The sequence below is a fragment of the Tachysurus vachellii genome, chromosome 9 (genome assembly GCF_030014155.1).
Source record: "Tachysurus vachellii isolate PV-2020 chromosome 9, HZAU_Pvac_v1, whole genome shotgun sequence".
Classification (NCBI taxonomy): domain Eukaryota; kingdom Metazoa; phylum Chordata; class Actinopteri; order Siluriformes; family Bagridae; genus Tachysurus; species Tachysurus vachellii.
The window spans coordinates 494,265-509,264 of record NC_083468.1 but is presented as its reverse complement, the minus strand read 5'-3'; the positions used below and the strand labels follow the sequence as shown (position 1 = coordinate 509,264).

The following is a 15,000-nucleotide window of genomic DNA, read 5'->3' as shown; positions in this document are numbered from 1 at the left end:
AACATTTTTTAATAAGACTTTAAAATAAATCAGATGCAATAAACACTATAATATGTTGAACTTACAGGAATGTAAGATGATGTAAGAAGAACACACACATGAACACTGTTAATTTTAACAAAATATTTTTTAACTACATTGTGTACAAATGTCTCACACTTTCCAAAGGTATTGGCATTAATATAAGTAATTACTCCTGGTCCAGTCGTCTACAGACACACTAACACACTAACCGTGTAGAAGGTCTCGTCCCCCGAGACACAGTTTAAACTCTTACTTCTGAGGCTTGTGCACGTGGACATCGTGTTCAGTTCACAGTACAGTTTTAACAAGGTTTATATCCAGACACCGTGACTGTATAAAACCACTTCAGGTCAAATCATAACCTCAGGGTTTAAGCTGAAGCTCTTTAGATGAAGATTAAGGGCAAGTTTATATGTGTGCAACCTCACATTTATATCTCATGGAAACAAGAACTGGACAATCAGAGAGTTCAAATTACTGAAAATAATAACAATTAATTTTAACTCAAGACTTTTTAGAATTTGTGTTCATGTGAAATTTGCTTTCATTCATATTCCTTTGACTGTTCCTGTGTATTTGAGTGAAAATGCTCTTGTTTAATTATTTAAAAGATCGATTTTTTATGAGAAAGATTTAACTTTTTTTAAACTTTTTGATAATTGTGTTTATTTTAAACAATAATTCCTATTTAACTGAAGGGTGTCAATAATTTCGGAACAGACCGTTTCTTTGGAGCGTCACGGCTCCAATACAGAGCAATAAAATCATCTAGAGAACATAAATAATGATGATAATATTTATAAAAAAAATAATAAACTCACACATGAACGTAATGTTTAAAAAGGTCACACGTGAGTTTATATCAACACAACATCAGCCAAGTGACACAACGACGTCATCCTCGTAATTCTGACATGAACAATAAAAAATATACAAAGTTACAGCATTTTCCCAACAATCTCCACAAAGTCGACTAATCTACAGTTTTATTTTCTTGATATGAACCAATCATGGAGCTAAACTGTGAAGTGTGAGATTCCCACCAATCAGACGGCGAGGTGCGCAGAGGGACAGCGAGAGCTTCAGAATGGAAATCATGCAACACGAACACGTCAGCGTCTCCTCATAAACACCTTCAGACGATCTCCTGACTCTTCCTGATGGCACACAGCAGCATCATGCTGAAGATCATGCCCAGGAACTGAAAAAGATTTATTTATATATAAATAAATGAGTTAAAATCTAGTGTAAATACAGAAGCTGTTGTTTCTTTTCAAACATCTTTTCGTTTGAAACATCAAATACACAATAAAGGTAACACTGGGATCATATTACCATGATCACTCCGATTCCGATCCCAACACCTCCGATAATGTGGAGTTTAGAGGTGAAGAATTTCTCAATGGCATCAGGACAGCTCTGGGGACAAACAAACAAACAAACAAACAAACAAACAAACAAAACAAATCAATTCCCTTTAAAGATCCCTGTGAATGATCTGCTGCTATAGAAACGGTAAGGTGTCAGTTCTACACCTGAGCACCAATCAGAGTCCAGAACTCAGCAGTGTGATGTGAAGTAAAGAGGTTCTCGCTCTGGTTCTGTGTTTACCTTGGTGATGAGCACATCCAGTCCCTCACGTTTAGGACACGTCTCCTCGAGAGTGTCTGTGTCTTCAGAACTGAAGGGTCCACAGCAGTTCAGCTGAAAAATAAATGACTCAGTGAGGTGATATTCTGCTAGTGAGCATAAGAGAAGGTGAAGACTCAGAGCTCACCCCATACTGGATCAGATGAAGGGTCTCTCTCAGAGCTTCCTGTTTGTCCTCTTTGTATTTCTTGTAAGTTTCCTTGTAAAACTGAGTGACATCATCAACAACCTGCAAACACACAACAGACATGTTTACATGTTTACGCATGACCATGTGCTTAAACATGTAGTTTTATTGTCTACAGGAAGTAGATAACAGAACCAGAGACAGTGACCTTCAGCTCTGTGTCTGTGTGTGTATGTATGTGTGTGTGAGTGAGTGTGTGTGTGTGTGTGTGTGTGTGTGAGTGACAGAGAGAGAGCATGCTGACCTTACTCTGGATGGAAAATCCCCAAATCCCAACAGCGACTTCCACAACAAAGATAAGCACTAGGAAGAAAAAAAACTGGAAGAAAGGATAAAAAGGACATAATCAGGCAATCAGGGAATTCTCTTCCTTATGACTTAGTGCTTTATGTGTGGGATTAATTTCAGGAAAAAACAAATAGCAAAAGAGAGAGAGAGAATGTGAAAAGGGAGAGAGAGAGAGAGAGAGAGAGAGAGAGAATGTGAAAAGGGAGAGAGAGAGAGAGAGAGAGAGAGAGAGAGAGAGAGAGAGAGAGAGAGAGAGAGAATGTGAAAAGGGAGTGAGAGAGATAAGAGGATATTTATACTCACCAATCCCAGCATGCACAGCGACTCCTGAATGGCGCCGCAGCAGCCGAGGAACCCAACCAGCATCATCAATCCTCCTATGGCTATGAGGATACACACCACTACAAACACACACACACACACACACACACACAGAAATAAAGGGTGTGCACGTTAGAATAATGAGAGAGTTTAACTTTGGTTTCCATGGCAACATGTAGAATATCAATAACGTTGTGTGGTAACGGTTTAATATTTCAGAATGATTTTCGTTCTGATTTGTTCGACACTGAATCTTTAATAAACTTTATATCCTCTGACTGTGAGTTTGTGAGTTTTCTTTAAGATGTTAACGATGTTTAAAGTTTATCGTCGTGACTGTGACACGATGCAAACACACAAATCCACACTGACCCGTGTAGAAGCCACTAGGAGAGTCGTCACCTTCAAACAGGTTTTTAGTCCTGGGATCAAACCTGAGCCAGAGCCCGACAGCCAACACACCTGAACCTGCCAGCTTACACACACACACACACACACACACACACACACACACACACATTTTATACATCCATCAACACATACACAAATTCTACTACTCTGTAGTTAGTATAAGTGAAGATAAACATCACTCAACAACACTATAAAATAACCATAAACACAACAGAGATGTTTGATCAGAAGTATTTTCTCTTCTCAGATGAAGATATAAAGGAAAAGACCTAACAGTCAGATATGAAGCTCACGGGATAGAAACCTGCCTCATTATCATGAGCATTAATGTTAAGATAATCATGTGTGTGTCTGTAGTGGTAGATATTCCCATTCTGCACTCACACTGATCACACACCTACTGCTGAGGTTCTACAGTGTGTTCAGGCTCATGCCAGACTCTTCCAGGTTTGGACACGCCCACTTTATCTTTACGTCCCAATACAGATAAAGATAAGTGAAGCACTAAACAGATATTTATTAAGTGTAACTGCCTTATTATTCCAACACACCTGCTTCGCCTCGATATCACAACTCAAACATCAGATTATTGTTAAATTGACCTGAAGTGAACCCTGGAGTTCAGGTGCACCACAGAATCTGGTTCCTGAACAACGCCCACGTTCACCAGAGTGCGAAAAGGTGCAAGAGTGAACAAAGACTGAAACTTGGCACAGTGGTGTGAAGTAAATACGATAAAAATCTCTCTGAAAAACAACAGGTTCAATCACATTAAGCTCTCTCTCTCTGTCTGTCTCTCTCTGTCTGTCTGTCTCTCTCTGTCTGTCTCTCTGTGTCTGTCTCTCTGTGTCTGTCTCTCTCTGTCTGTCTCTCTGTGTCTGTCTCTCTCTGTCTGTCTCTCTCTCTCTGTCTGTCTCTCTGTGTCTGTCTCTCTGTGTCTGTCTCTCTCTGTCTGTCTCTCTCTCTCTGTCTGTCTCTCTGTGTCTGTCTCTCTCTCTGTCTGTCTCTCTCTCTCTGTGTCTGTCACTGTGTCTGTCTCTCTCTCTCTCTCTCTCTCTCTCTGTGTCTGTCTCTCTCTCTCTCTCTCTCTCTCTCTCTCTCTGTGTCTGTCTCTCTCTCTCTCTCCGTGTCTGTCTCTGTCTCTCTCTCTCCGTGTCTGTCTCTGTCTCTCTCTGTGTCTGTCTCTCTCTCTGTGTCTGTCTCTCTGTGTCTGTCTCTCTCTCTGTGTCTGTCTCTCTCTCTCTCTGTGTCTGTCTCTCTGTGTCTGTCTCTCTCTCTGTGTCTGTCTCTCTCTCTCTCTGTGTCTGTCTCTCTCTCTCTCTGTGTCTGTCTCTCTCTCTGTCTGTCTCTCTGTGTTTGTCTCTCTCTGTCTGTCTCTCTGTGTCTGTTTCTCTCTGTGTCTGTCTCTCTCTCTCTCTCTCTGTGTCTGTCTCTCTCTCTCTGTCTCTGTCTCTCTCTGTGTCTGTCTCTCTCTCTCTGTGTCTGTCTCTCTGTGTCTGTCTCTCTCTGTGTCTGTCTCTCTCTCTCTGTGTCTGTCTCTCTGTGTCTGTCTCTCTCTGTGTCTGTCTCTCTCTCTCTCTGTGTCTGTCTCTGTGTCTGTCTCTCTCTCTCTCTCTGTGTCTGTCTCTCTCTCTCTCTGTGTCTGTCTCTCTCTGTGTCTGTCTCTCTCTCTCTCTCTCTCTCTCTGTGTCTGTCTCTCTGTCTGTCTCTCTCTCTCTCTCTGTGTCTGTCTCTCTGTGTCTGTCTCTCTCTCTCTGTGTCTGTCTCTCTCTGTGTTTGTCTGTCTCTCTGTGTCTGTCTCTCTGTGTCTGTCTCTCTCTGTGTCTGTCTCTCTCTGTGTCTCTCTCTGTGTTTGTCTGTCTCTCTGTGTCTGTCTCTCTCTCTCTGTGTTTGTCTGTCTCTCTGTGTCTGTCTCTCTCTGTGTCTCTCTCTCTGTGTCTGTCTCTCTCTCTGTGTCTGTCTCTCTCTCTGTGTCTGTCTCTCTCTCTCTGTGTCTGTCTCTCTCTCTCTCTGTGTCTCTCAGTTAGAGAATGTGAAACTGAATGAAACCGCAGATTCACAATCATGCCACACGTCAGACTGTTTGTTCCATTGTGTCAAGCAGCGCGAACAAGTGAGACGCCACACACACACACACACACACACACACATATACACACAGTCACATACACACACAGTCACACACACATACACAGTCACATACACACACAGTCACATACGCGCACACATACAAACACACATATACACACGCGCGCGCACACACACACACACAAACAAACACATACACACATTCGCGCGCGCGCGCACACACATATACACACACACACATACCCAGAAGAGAAGGTTGAAGATAAACAGCAGGTACTTTATACACACTACTGGGCAGCAGCTCATTCTAACCGAACTGTTGAAATTTCATTTACTAGAAAAACAGATGTTTATCCTTCTAAATTTCCAGTGGAAACGTTGATATATCTGTTAAAACGTCGTCCTTTCTTCACGGATACAAACCAAAACAAAAACTTCAGGAAGTTCTGCTCATCTCATCTAAACATGTCGAGGCAAGGAAGCGTCGAGCTCATGAATATTAATAACGCAACTGGCACATGATTGGTTGGATCGAAGCAGGGATATTAGCATATAATCTTTCACAATTTATAACTGGACATAACAGGATACAGTCTACACAGAGCTTACACACAATCTACATCACTGATATAATAAATAAAGAATGAAGATATATTATGCAAAATTATAGTACACTACATTATTAATTTAATGTGTGTGTGTGGTGTGTGTGTATGTGACTGTGTGTGTGTATGTGACTGTGTGTGTGGTGTGTATGTGACTGTGTGTGTATGTGACTGTGTGTGTGGTGTGTATGTGACTGTGTGTGGTGTGTGTGTGTATGTATGTGACTGTGTGTGTATGTGACTGTGTGTGTGGTGTGTGTGGGTATGTGACTGTGTGTGTGGTGTGTATGTGACTGTGTGGTGTGTGTGTATATGTATGTGACTGTGTGTGTGGTGTGTGTGTGTGTGTATGTGACTGTGTGTGTGGTGTGTATGTGACTGTGTGTGTGGTGTGTGTGTGTATGTGACTGTGTGTGTGGTGTGTATGTGACTGTCTGTGTGGTGTGTGTGTGTATGTGACTGTGTGTGTGGTGTGTATGTGACTGTGTGTGGTGTGTGTGTATGTATGTGACTGTGTGTGTATGTGACTGTGTGTGTGGTGTGTGTGTTTATGTATGTGACTGTGTGTGTGGTGTGTGTGGGTATGTGACTGTGTGTGTGGTGTGTATGTGACTGTGTGGTGTGTGTGTATATGTATGTGACTGTGTGTGTGGTGTGTGTGTGTGTATGTGACTGTGTGTGTGGTGTGTATGTGACTGTGTGTGTGGTGTGTGTGTATGTGACTGTGTGTGTGGTGTGTATGTGACTGTGTGTGGTGTGTGTGTGTATGTATGTGACTGTGTGTGTATGTGACTGTGTGTGTGGTGTGTGTGTTTATGTATGTGACTGTGTGTGTGGTGTGTGTGGGTATGTGACTGTGTGTGTGGTGTGTGTGTATGTGACTGTGTGTGTGGTGTGTATGTGACTGTGTGGTGTGTGTGTATATGTATGTGACTGTGTGTGTGGTGTGTGTGTGTGTATGTGACTGTGTGTGTGGTGTGTATGTGACTGTGTGTGTGGTGTGTGTGTGTATGTGACTGTGTGTGTGGTGTGTGTATGTATGTGACTGTGTGTGTGGTGTGTGTGGGTATGTGTCTGTGTGTGCGGTGTGTGTGTGTGTGTATGTGACTGTGTGTGTGGTGTGTATGTGACTGTGTGTGGTGTGTGTGTGTGTATGTGACTGTGTGTGGTGTGTGTATGTATGTGACTGTGTGTGTATGTGACTGTATGTGTGTATGTGTGTGTATGTATGTGACTGTGTGTATGTGACTGTGTGTGTGGTGTGTGTGGGTATGTGACTGTGTGTGTGGTGTGTGTGTGGTGTGTATGTGACTGTGTGTGTGGTGTGTGTGGGTATGTGACTGTGTGTGTGGTGTGTGTGTGTGTGTATGTGACTGTGTGTGTGGTGTGTATGTGACTGTGTGTGTGGTGTGTGTGTGTATGTGACTGTGTGTGGTGTGTGTATGTGACTGTGTGTGTGGTGTGTGTGTGTATGTGACTGTGTGTGGTGTGTATGTGACTGTGTGTGGTGTGTGTATGTATGTGACTGTGTGTGTGGTGTGTGTGTGTGTGTATGCGACTGTGTGTGTGGTGTGTGTGTGTATGTGACTGTGTGTGGTGTGTGTATGTATGTGACTGTGTGTGTGGTGTGTGTGGGTATGTGACTGTGTGTGTGGTGTGTGTGTGTGTGTCACGTCTGACTAGTACACAGAACTCACACTGGAGACTCCTTCATCACATCTTACAAACGCATTTCTCCGTACAGAAAACTAGAACCTATATGTTTGTCCACCCCTGAACATCTCACCCCATCACACCCCATCTCACCCCATCACACCCCCTGTGCTTATAGAGCGTCTCATTTCAGATTGATTCCCCTTATAATCAGCTCCAGACTTCTGGAAGGTTTTCCACTGGATGTTGGATTGTGTCTGTGATGTTTTGTGTTCATTCAGACACAAGAGCATTAGTGAGATCAGACACTGATGTTAGATGAGGAGGTCTGGAGTCTAGTCGGTGTTCAGTGGGGTTGAGGTCAGGTCTCTGCTGGACACTGGAGTTCTTCACTCCCACCAGGGGCATTGTCATGTGGGAACAGGAAAAGCAACACACACAGACATTCTGTGTGTGTTCAACTCTGAGGGTGCACATACTTTTGTCTATAAACAATCATGATCACAAATAATACATGAGAAATAAACATGAAAACAGAATAAGTGTAAAGAAAGAACACATTAGATATTTATTTTTGGAGAGATTGGTGAAGATAAACGGTTATTTAATTATGGCACATGTCAAAAGTCTGACTAATGCAACACACACACACACACACACACACACACACACACACACACACACACACACAGTGCAAATAAAGGGTTTAAAACAAACGCTCCTCATTTCATTATTAAATAATGGAAGCATGATTTAATGTTGAGTACATGACGTAATATATGATGTGCTGTATCAACATTTACACACACACACACACACACACACGCACGCACGCACGCACACACACAAACGCACACACACCATGATCATCATCAGCATTATTATCTGGGTGTACTATATATAGTGCTAGGAAAGAAATAGTCTGTGAATTGGGTGCGTGCTCGCATTCTCACCCGCGCACACACACACACACACACACACACACACACACACACACACACACGTCCCAGACCTGCAGTGGGGTATCAGAGCGCTATGGTCTCGAGGCGCGTTCACGCATCTGTCTAACGATATGTGGAGCGTGTGATCTAAATTCTGACCATGCCGCGCTTTTATTCTCTCTCTCACATACACACATGCATATACACACACAGACACACGCACGCACGCACACGCGCACACACACACACACACACACACACACCACGCGCTCCTGTCCGGTCCGGTGCGTTAATCCCGTGCGTCACGTGCACTTACCCAGAACACGAAATTGAAGGCGAACATTAAATACTTGACGCACATTTCTCCTCCGGTCAGAGCCGCCATCACTCCGTACACACTCTTTTTCTCCCTCTTTTTGAATAAAAGTGTAGATATTTCAGTCAGTGTGTTTTTTGGGACTTCTGCGCGTGCGCCACACACCGAGTGCCTCGTGCGCTCTGTCTGTGCCTGTGAGAAATAACGAGGTGTAAAATGCTGTCAGTCTTCACGCTTTAGGTCACTGGGAGCTTAACGGGTCGGTTCCTTTGTTTCTCGAGCTCCGGTCCGGAATGACGTCATGTTTGTCAGCTGGAGAGAATCGGTTCGTTTTGAAAAGTGTGCGTCACAGGAATCGACTCTTAAGTGAATCTTTAGGTCTTTTTGATCCTTTTTGCTCGTTTAAGTTGTTTATTAAAGTGTGAAGTGCACCGAGTGTTGGGTTTACAGTAGAGTTAAACTCACACTTAACACTGATGTGTATAGAAAAACATTTAAAGAATAAAAACATTTGAAGAAATTCGTTCTCATAAAAACAATAAAAATAACATTTCTATTTTTAAATAAAGAATAAAGAAATGTAAATAATTTGTACTAGTTTGTAGCCTACATTTATGTTGGTATGACTACATGTAGGGTTATAAGTGCAAGAGACAATGGACTTGTTTTACAGATTTATACAATAAAATATTTAATAAAGTCAGAGCTGATCATGGTGAGAAAAACAGGCTGAGACGCACTGAGGCTCTTAACCTTATAATAAGGTCTAAGTGTTAAAGGATCTTCAGAATAATCACACACACATACAGACACACACACACAGAGACACACATACACACACACGCACACACACAGACACACACACATACACACTCACACACATACACACACACATACAGACACACACACACAGAGACACACATACACACGCATACACACTCACACACACACACACATACACACACACAGAGACACACACACATACACACTCACACACATACACACACACACACACACACACATAATCATCAGGGTCAAGTTTGTTTTCAGTAGAGTTTCAGCTTTAAGTCTATAATATGAATGAGACTTAAGTGTTTTAAACAAGTGCAGTCTTGGACATTAACGTGATTTTCTGCGCGTTTGATGGAGATTAAATAACATTTTTTTTTTTACTACACAACGTTTCTGAATGGCTAGGAAAACGATCCGATTCAGTTAAACGGTTCGTTTAATTCGATTCGTTCAAAGAATCGAGTGAGTGAAATGAATCACAGCGGCTTTTCCCCTCACAGCTTCTGTGTGAAAAGACATGAATAGAATCAGAGCGACACTGGGGCACACAGACGTGCATATAAACCTCATTAATGATTATATACACTCCATAATCACTCATCAATATCGATACATCGTGCCATGTATGTGACATAACATGCAAGATACACAGGAATAAATGTGATTCTCAATCTCTCTCTCTCCCTCTGTGTGTATGTGTGTGTCTGTGTGTGTGTGTGCGCGCGCGTGTGTATGTGTGCGCGCGTGTGTGAATGTGTGTGTGTGTGTGCGCGCGCGTGTGTATGTGTGTGCGTGTATGTGTGTGTATATGTGTGTGTGTGCGCGCGTGTGAGTGTCTGTGTGAATGTGTGTGTGTGAATGTGTGTGTGTGCGTGTGTGAGTGTGTGTATATATGTGTGTGTGTGCGCGAGCGCGCGTGTGTGTTTGTGTGTGTGTGAATGTGTGTGTTTGTGTGTGTGTATGTGTGTGTGTGTATGTGTGTGAATGCGTGTGTTTGTGTGTGTGTGTATGTGTGTGTGTGTGTGTGTGTGTGTGTATGTGTGTGTGTGTGTGTGTGTGTGTGTGTGTGTGTCTAATACTTGGGTGGGGTAGGATGAGAGAGTATGTGTAGGATGTGCACTTTGTGCTTTTGGCACTGAGAAGGAGCTCAATGTGTGATGTTAAAATCAACAAAATGAACAAGAATAAAATGCTCTCTCTCTCTCTCTCTCCCTCTTTCTCTCTCTCTCCCTCTCTCCCTCCCCCCCTCTCCCTCTCTCTCTCTCCCTCTCTCTCTCTCTCTCTCCCTCTCTCTCTCTCCCTCTCTCTCTCTGTCTCTCTCTCTCTCTCTCTCTCTCTCTCTCTCTCTCTCTCTCTCTCTCTCTCTCTCTCTCTCCCCCCCCCCCCACACACACACACACAAAGAAACACAAAGAAGTGTAAACTCCTCTGTCCTGAAGATATGGAGAACTTCAAGTTCCAGCTTCACCTCTGACTGAGACACAGAGCTCACACTGGAGACTCCTTCAGCACATCGTACACACACACACACACACACACACACACACACACACACACACACACACACACACACATCAGTACAGTGATTTATTAGGTTGAGTGCATTACAATAAACCTGTGATTATAGAAATGAATAAACTCCATAAACCCAGCAGTGTTGGTGTAATAACATTTAAAGCAACAGATCTTCTGAACATTCTTCAGCACTCAGAGTCTTCTGTGCAGGGTTCTGTTATTTTATCCCTCTATATAGGCGGCCAGACTGTAGAGACATTCTCCCACTTTCCAGGCATTGTCTGTGTGTGTGTTTGTGTGTGTGTGTCTGCGTGAGAGTGTGTGTTTAGTTTGGCATGGTTCTACCATGTTGATCTGTCCTATCTGTCTTCACTTTGCGATTAATCCTCTGGTTCCTCTTGTGCCTAAACTTCCTTCAATTGTTCACTCCTAATGAGAACAAGAAAGGAAATCACACCATCTCTCTCTCTCTCTCTCTCTCTCTCTCTCTCTCTCTCTCTCTCTCTCTCTCTCTCTCTCTCCTTTTTTTCTCTCTTTTTTTTAATTCCTATAAAATCACCCCTTCTCTTCTCCACACAGCTCCAGATCGACAATCCTGAAGCTCTGAGAACCAGAGACTGTAGGAGGAGAACCCCAGACAAGCCAGGCAGGTGAAGAGGCTCAGGTGCTCGACACACTTCTCCTTAAGGTACTGTTACTACATGTGTGTGTTAAGTGTTCTTGCATTGTGTGGGTTTCGAGGAAAGGATTTGGCTTTCAATCCTACACAGAAGTCTTCATGACAGACCTGTGAGAACCTGCAGATGTGTTCGAGGCAACACCTGTGTATAAAGTATAATGTATGAAGCTTTTACATGTTCTCCAAAAGATTCTTTGAGGGAATAGATAGGAATATTCAGTAATTCCAACTGTAAAAACATGTTTAAAATAATGTTCAAAAATATCTTGTGTAGTATAAATGAATCCATAATTCAGCTGACACCTGAGCTGAAGGTTCAGGCTCTTATTCAGGAACCTGACCAGAGCAGGGAAGTTCTGAGCTTTCATCCAAAATCTATTGATCTATAAACAAAGCCTTAACCAGTGAACCACAAGAAGTACCACAAAAGAGGTTCTTATTGAACCCTGAGGTTCTGTGTTCTGCAGAACCATCAGTGAGAACCAAAGCTTTATTTTTAATGAAAATATTTCTGTAATTCAGTTTTAATGTGTAAGGTGAAATCAGTGCCATTACTTTTGGAGGTTTACCTAAATGTAGATAACACTGTGAGATGTTCTGATATGACGTGTTTATGAACGACAGATTTTTAGAAAAGATCAAAGAGTTGATTCAATCTGAAATGAATCATTCAGTCGTAGTGATTCAGTGGTGAAGGCTCTGATGTACAGTCCAGAAGGATGTGAGTTTTAATCCCATCGCTAATAAATTGCTGTGTTTGGGTTCTTGAGTAAAACTCTTCAGTGATCAGTGTCAGGTTTTAAAACAGCAGATAAATAAATAAATAAATGTTGTGGATTCTGTATGTGTCAGGAATGGCTGGGACAATTCCCTACCTGAACACTAGGGGGACATTCTGACAGTTTATATGTCTTGTGCCATGTGTCATACGTCTTTTGTTTTTGTGTATCACCTGTGTTAGCCCCGCCCTTTCCTTGTGTTTCACTGTTTGTCAGCCCTATTTATACTTATTTTTTGTCTCCTGTTCTTTGTGTTTCTAACCTGTTGTTATTTTTTCCCTTAATAAACCCCTTTTACATTATCACTGCATTTGGGTCTTTTTATCTAAGACACCAGCGATCCTGACAGAATCATTTAGGTATCATTAATATGTTAGAAGTTACAGAACTTTACTAATAAACCTGATGGCAGGAAATTACACAAACATTCACAGGAACTTATTAATGTGTGATTTACTGTATAACTAATTACTTAATGAATGAATCAATTATTTTGTTGATCAGATGGAGACAATTCTGTTGAGACCATTAACTGTCCTCACTGGAATTTTGCTCCTACATTTAACAGGCAAGTGTGTGTAACAGTGTGTGTGTGTGTGTGTGTGTGTGTGTGTGTGTGCGTGTGTAAGTAACAGTGTGTGTGTAAGTAACAGTGTGTGTAACAATGTTTGTGTAACTGTGCGTGTGTTTGTGGAACTGTGTGTCTGTAACAGTGTGTGTGTATGTGTGTGTGTAACAGCATGTGTATAACAATGTTTGACTAACTGTGTGTGTGTAACTGTGTGTGTGTAACAATGTTTGTGTAACTGTGTGTGTGTAACAGTGTGCGTGTGTGTAACAGCGTGTGTATGACAATGTGTGATTGTGTAAATGTGTTTGACCTACGGTGTGTGTGTGTGTGTGTGTGCATGTGTGTGTGTGTGTGTGCAGGGGGTGTGTTGGCGGAGGCGTCGGGTCGCTGCAGTGTGTTCGGTCGTCAGCACATACACACGTTTGATGGAGTGATTTATGAGTTTGCTGGTGATTGTAGCTACATGATGGCTGGAGACTGTCAGAGCAGAACTTTCTCAATCCTGGGTAAATTTCCTACACACACACTGTTACACAGACACATGCTTACACACACACTTACACACACTTACACACACACACACTGAGACACAGACACACATGCGTTTGTCTGTTGATGGAACTCTAACTCAACAAGGAGAGAGGTAAAGAATTATAACACAAGAGTGAAAACACTGATTCTCTATGTGTGTGTGTGTGTGTGTGTGTGTGTGTGTGTGTGTGTGTGTGTGCGTGTGTGTGTGTGTGTGTGTAGGTGATTTCTCACAAGGCAGGAAGAAAGGAGTGAGTGTGTTCCTTGGTGAGATCTTTGAGTTGCGTTTGTCTGTTGATGGAACTCTAACTCAACAAGGAGAGAGGTAAAGAATCATAACACAAGACTGAAAACACTGATGCTGTGTGTGTGTGTGTGTGTGTGTGTGTGTGTGTGTGTGTGTTGCAGACTGACTGATGAACTGGAGACTTCCATAAATGTTAAACAAATGTTTCATTACAGAAAATACATCAATAATGTAACTATAAATGGATAAAAAGTATGATGTATTTTTCCTTAATAAAATAAAAATTGTAATGTGTGTGTGTGTGTGTGTGTGTGTGTGTGTGTGTGCGTAGGCTCCAGCTGCCCTATGCCTCTAACTCTGTGTTTGCGGGGTTTGAGTTGGGCAGTGTGCGTTTGTGGAGTGAAGAGTTCGGCTTCTCTGTTCACATCGACCCGACTCACAACATCCAGATCACACTCAGCAAACAGCACAAGAACCGAACCTGTGGCCTGTGTGGGAACTTTAACTCCGCCCCCAGAGATGACTACACAGCACAAGAAGGTAAATCATCACCACCTCCAGGGGAAATGCGTGGAGCTTCACGTCAGACTAAACACAGGAATTCAGTGGGAACTTTCTCAGAACTCCAAGTGTGAGAGTGTTTACTGTCTTTGGAATTTCCTCACAGTGTCTAACAATCGACATTCATCAGCAGTGTTTAAACGTGTGTTAAGTGCAGGGTAAGAACACCACTTATCCTGCAGCACTGCTGAGTTCTGGGCTCTGATTGGTGCTCAGGTGTTGAACATGAGATAAGAGGAAATGACTCCACAACATTAATGTAACTACAAATAGATAAAACCTATGCAGAATAGGAATAAAACACTTCATTATGTGTGTGTGTGTGTGTGTGTGTGTGTGTGTGTGTGTGTGTGTGTGTGTGTGTGTGTGTGTGTGCACGCATGCGTTTAGGTTTTTTGACAAAGGATGAATATGACTTTGCCAATTCTTGGGCCCTAAACGGTGCAGCGAAAGTGTGTAAGCGAGTGAAAGCACCGTCTCAGACCTGCAACACTACAAGAAACTCAGAACAGGTCAGGACATCACCTGTCAATCATCACTTGTAAATCATCGCCTGTCAATCATCACTTGTAAATCATCACCTGTCAATCATCACTTGTAAATTATCACCTGTCAATCATCACTTGTAAATCATCGCCTGTCAATCATCACTTGTAAATCATTACCTGTCAATCATCACCTGTCAATCATCACTTGTAAATCATCGCTGTCAATCACTTCTTAATCATCACCCCTCAATCACCTGTCAATCATTACATTCTCTTATCTAGCTTTGTTTTGTTTTTCAACACCATGTTAAAAAGATATTGATAAGATGGATTTCCTTCTTGTTCTCACCATG

General features: G+C 42.4%; 2 protein-coding genes across 4 annotated transcripts in view; one reads left to right on the top strand and one right to left on the bottom strand.

Annotated features, from left to right (window-relative positions):
- Nucleotides 1–8,778, bottom strand: part of cd9a (CD9 molecule a) — an 8,787-nt gene extending 9 nt beyond the window's left edge. The window contains exons 1-8 of one of the 2 annotated variants that reach the window (XM_060878775.1): nt 8,485–8,778; nt 2,843–2,945; nt 2,453–2,550; nt 2,106–2,180; nt 1,802–1,903; nt 1,636–1,728; nt 1,360–1,443; nt 1–1,225 (exon numbers count right to left, since the gene is read on the bottom strand). The exon at nt 1–1,225 is cut by the window's left edge and continues 9 nt beyond it. In XM_060878775.1, the coding sequence (XP_060734758.1) occupies nt 1,160–1,225; nt 1,360–1,443; nt 1,636–1,728; nt 1,802–1,903; nt 2,106–2,180; nt 2,453–2,550; nt 2,843–2,945; nt 8,485–8,553 (690 nt within the window). In that variant the 5' untranslated portion in view covers nt 8,554–8,778 and the 3' untranslated portion in view covers nt 1–1,159. Of the gene's footprint in view, nt 1,226–1,359; nt 1,444–1,635; nt 1,729–1,801; nt 1,904–2,105; nt 2,181–2,452; nt 2,551–2,842; nt 2,946–5,212; nt 5,588–8,484 lie in introns of those variants that run through there. The other variant, XM_060878776.1, reaches the window with a different exon arrangement.
- A 2,557-nt stretch (nt 8,779–11,335) lies between these two features.
- The window catches only part of vwf (von Willebrand factor), a 28,444-nt gene continuing 24,779 nt past the window's right edge, over nt 11,336–15,000 (top strand). For both annotated transcript variants that reach the window (XM_060878774.1, XM_060878773.1), the window contains exons 1-6: nt 11,336–11,479; nt 12,754–12,817; nt 13,180–13,326; nt 13,574–13,676; nt 13,930–14,138; nt 14,550–14,671. In XM_060878774.1, the coding sequence (XP_060734757.1) occupies nt 12,754–12,817; nt 13,180–13,326; nt 13,574–13,676; nt 13,930–14,138; nt 14,550–14,671 (645 nt within the window). In that variant the 5' untranslated portion in view covers nt 11,336–11,479. The remainder of the gene's footprint in view (nt 11,480–12,753; nt 12,818–13,179; nt 13,327–13,573; nt 13,677–13,929; nt 14,139–14,549; nt 14,672–15,000) is intronic.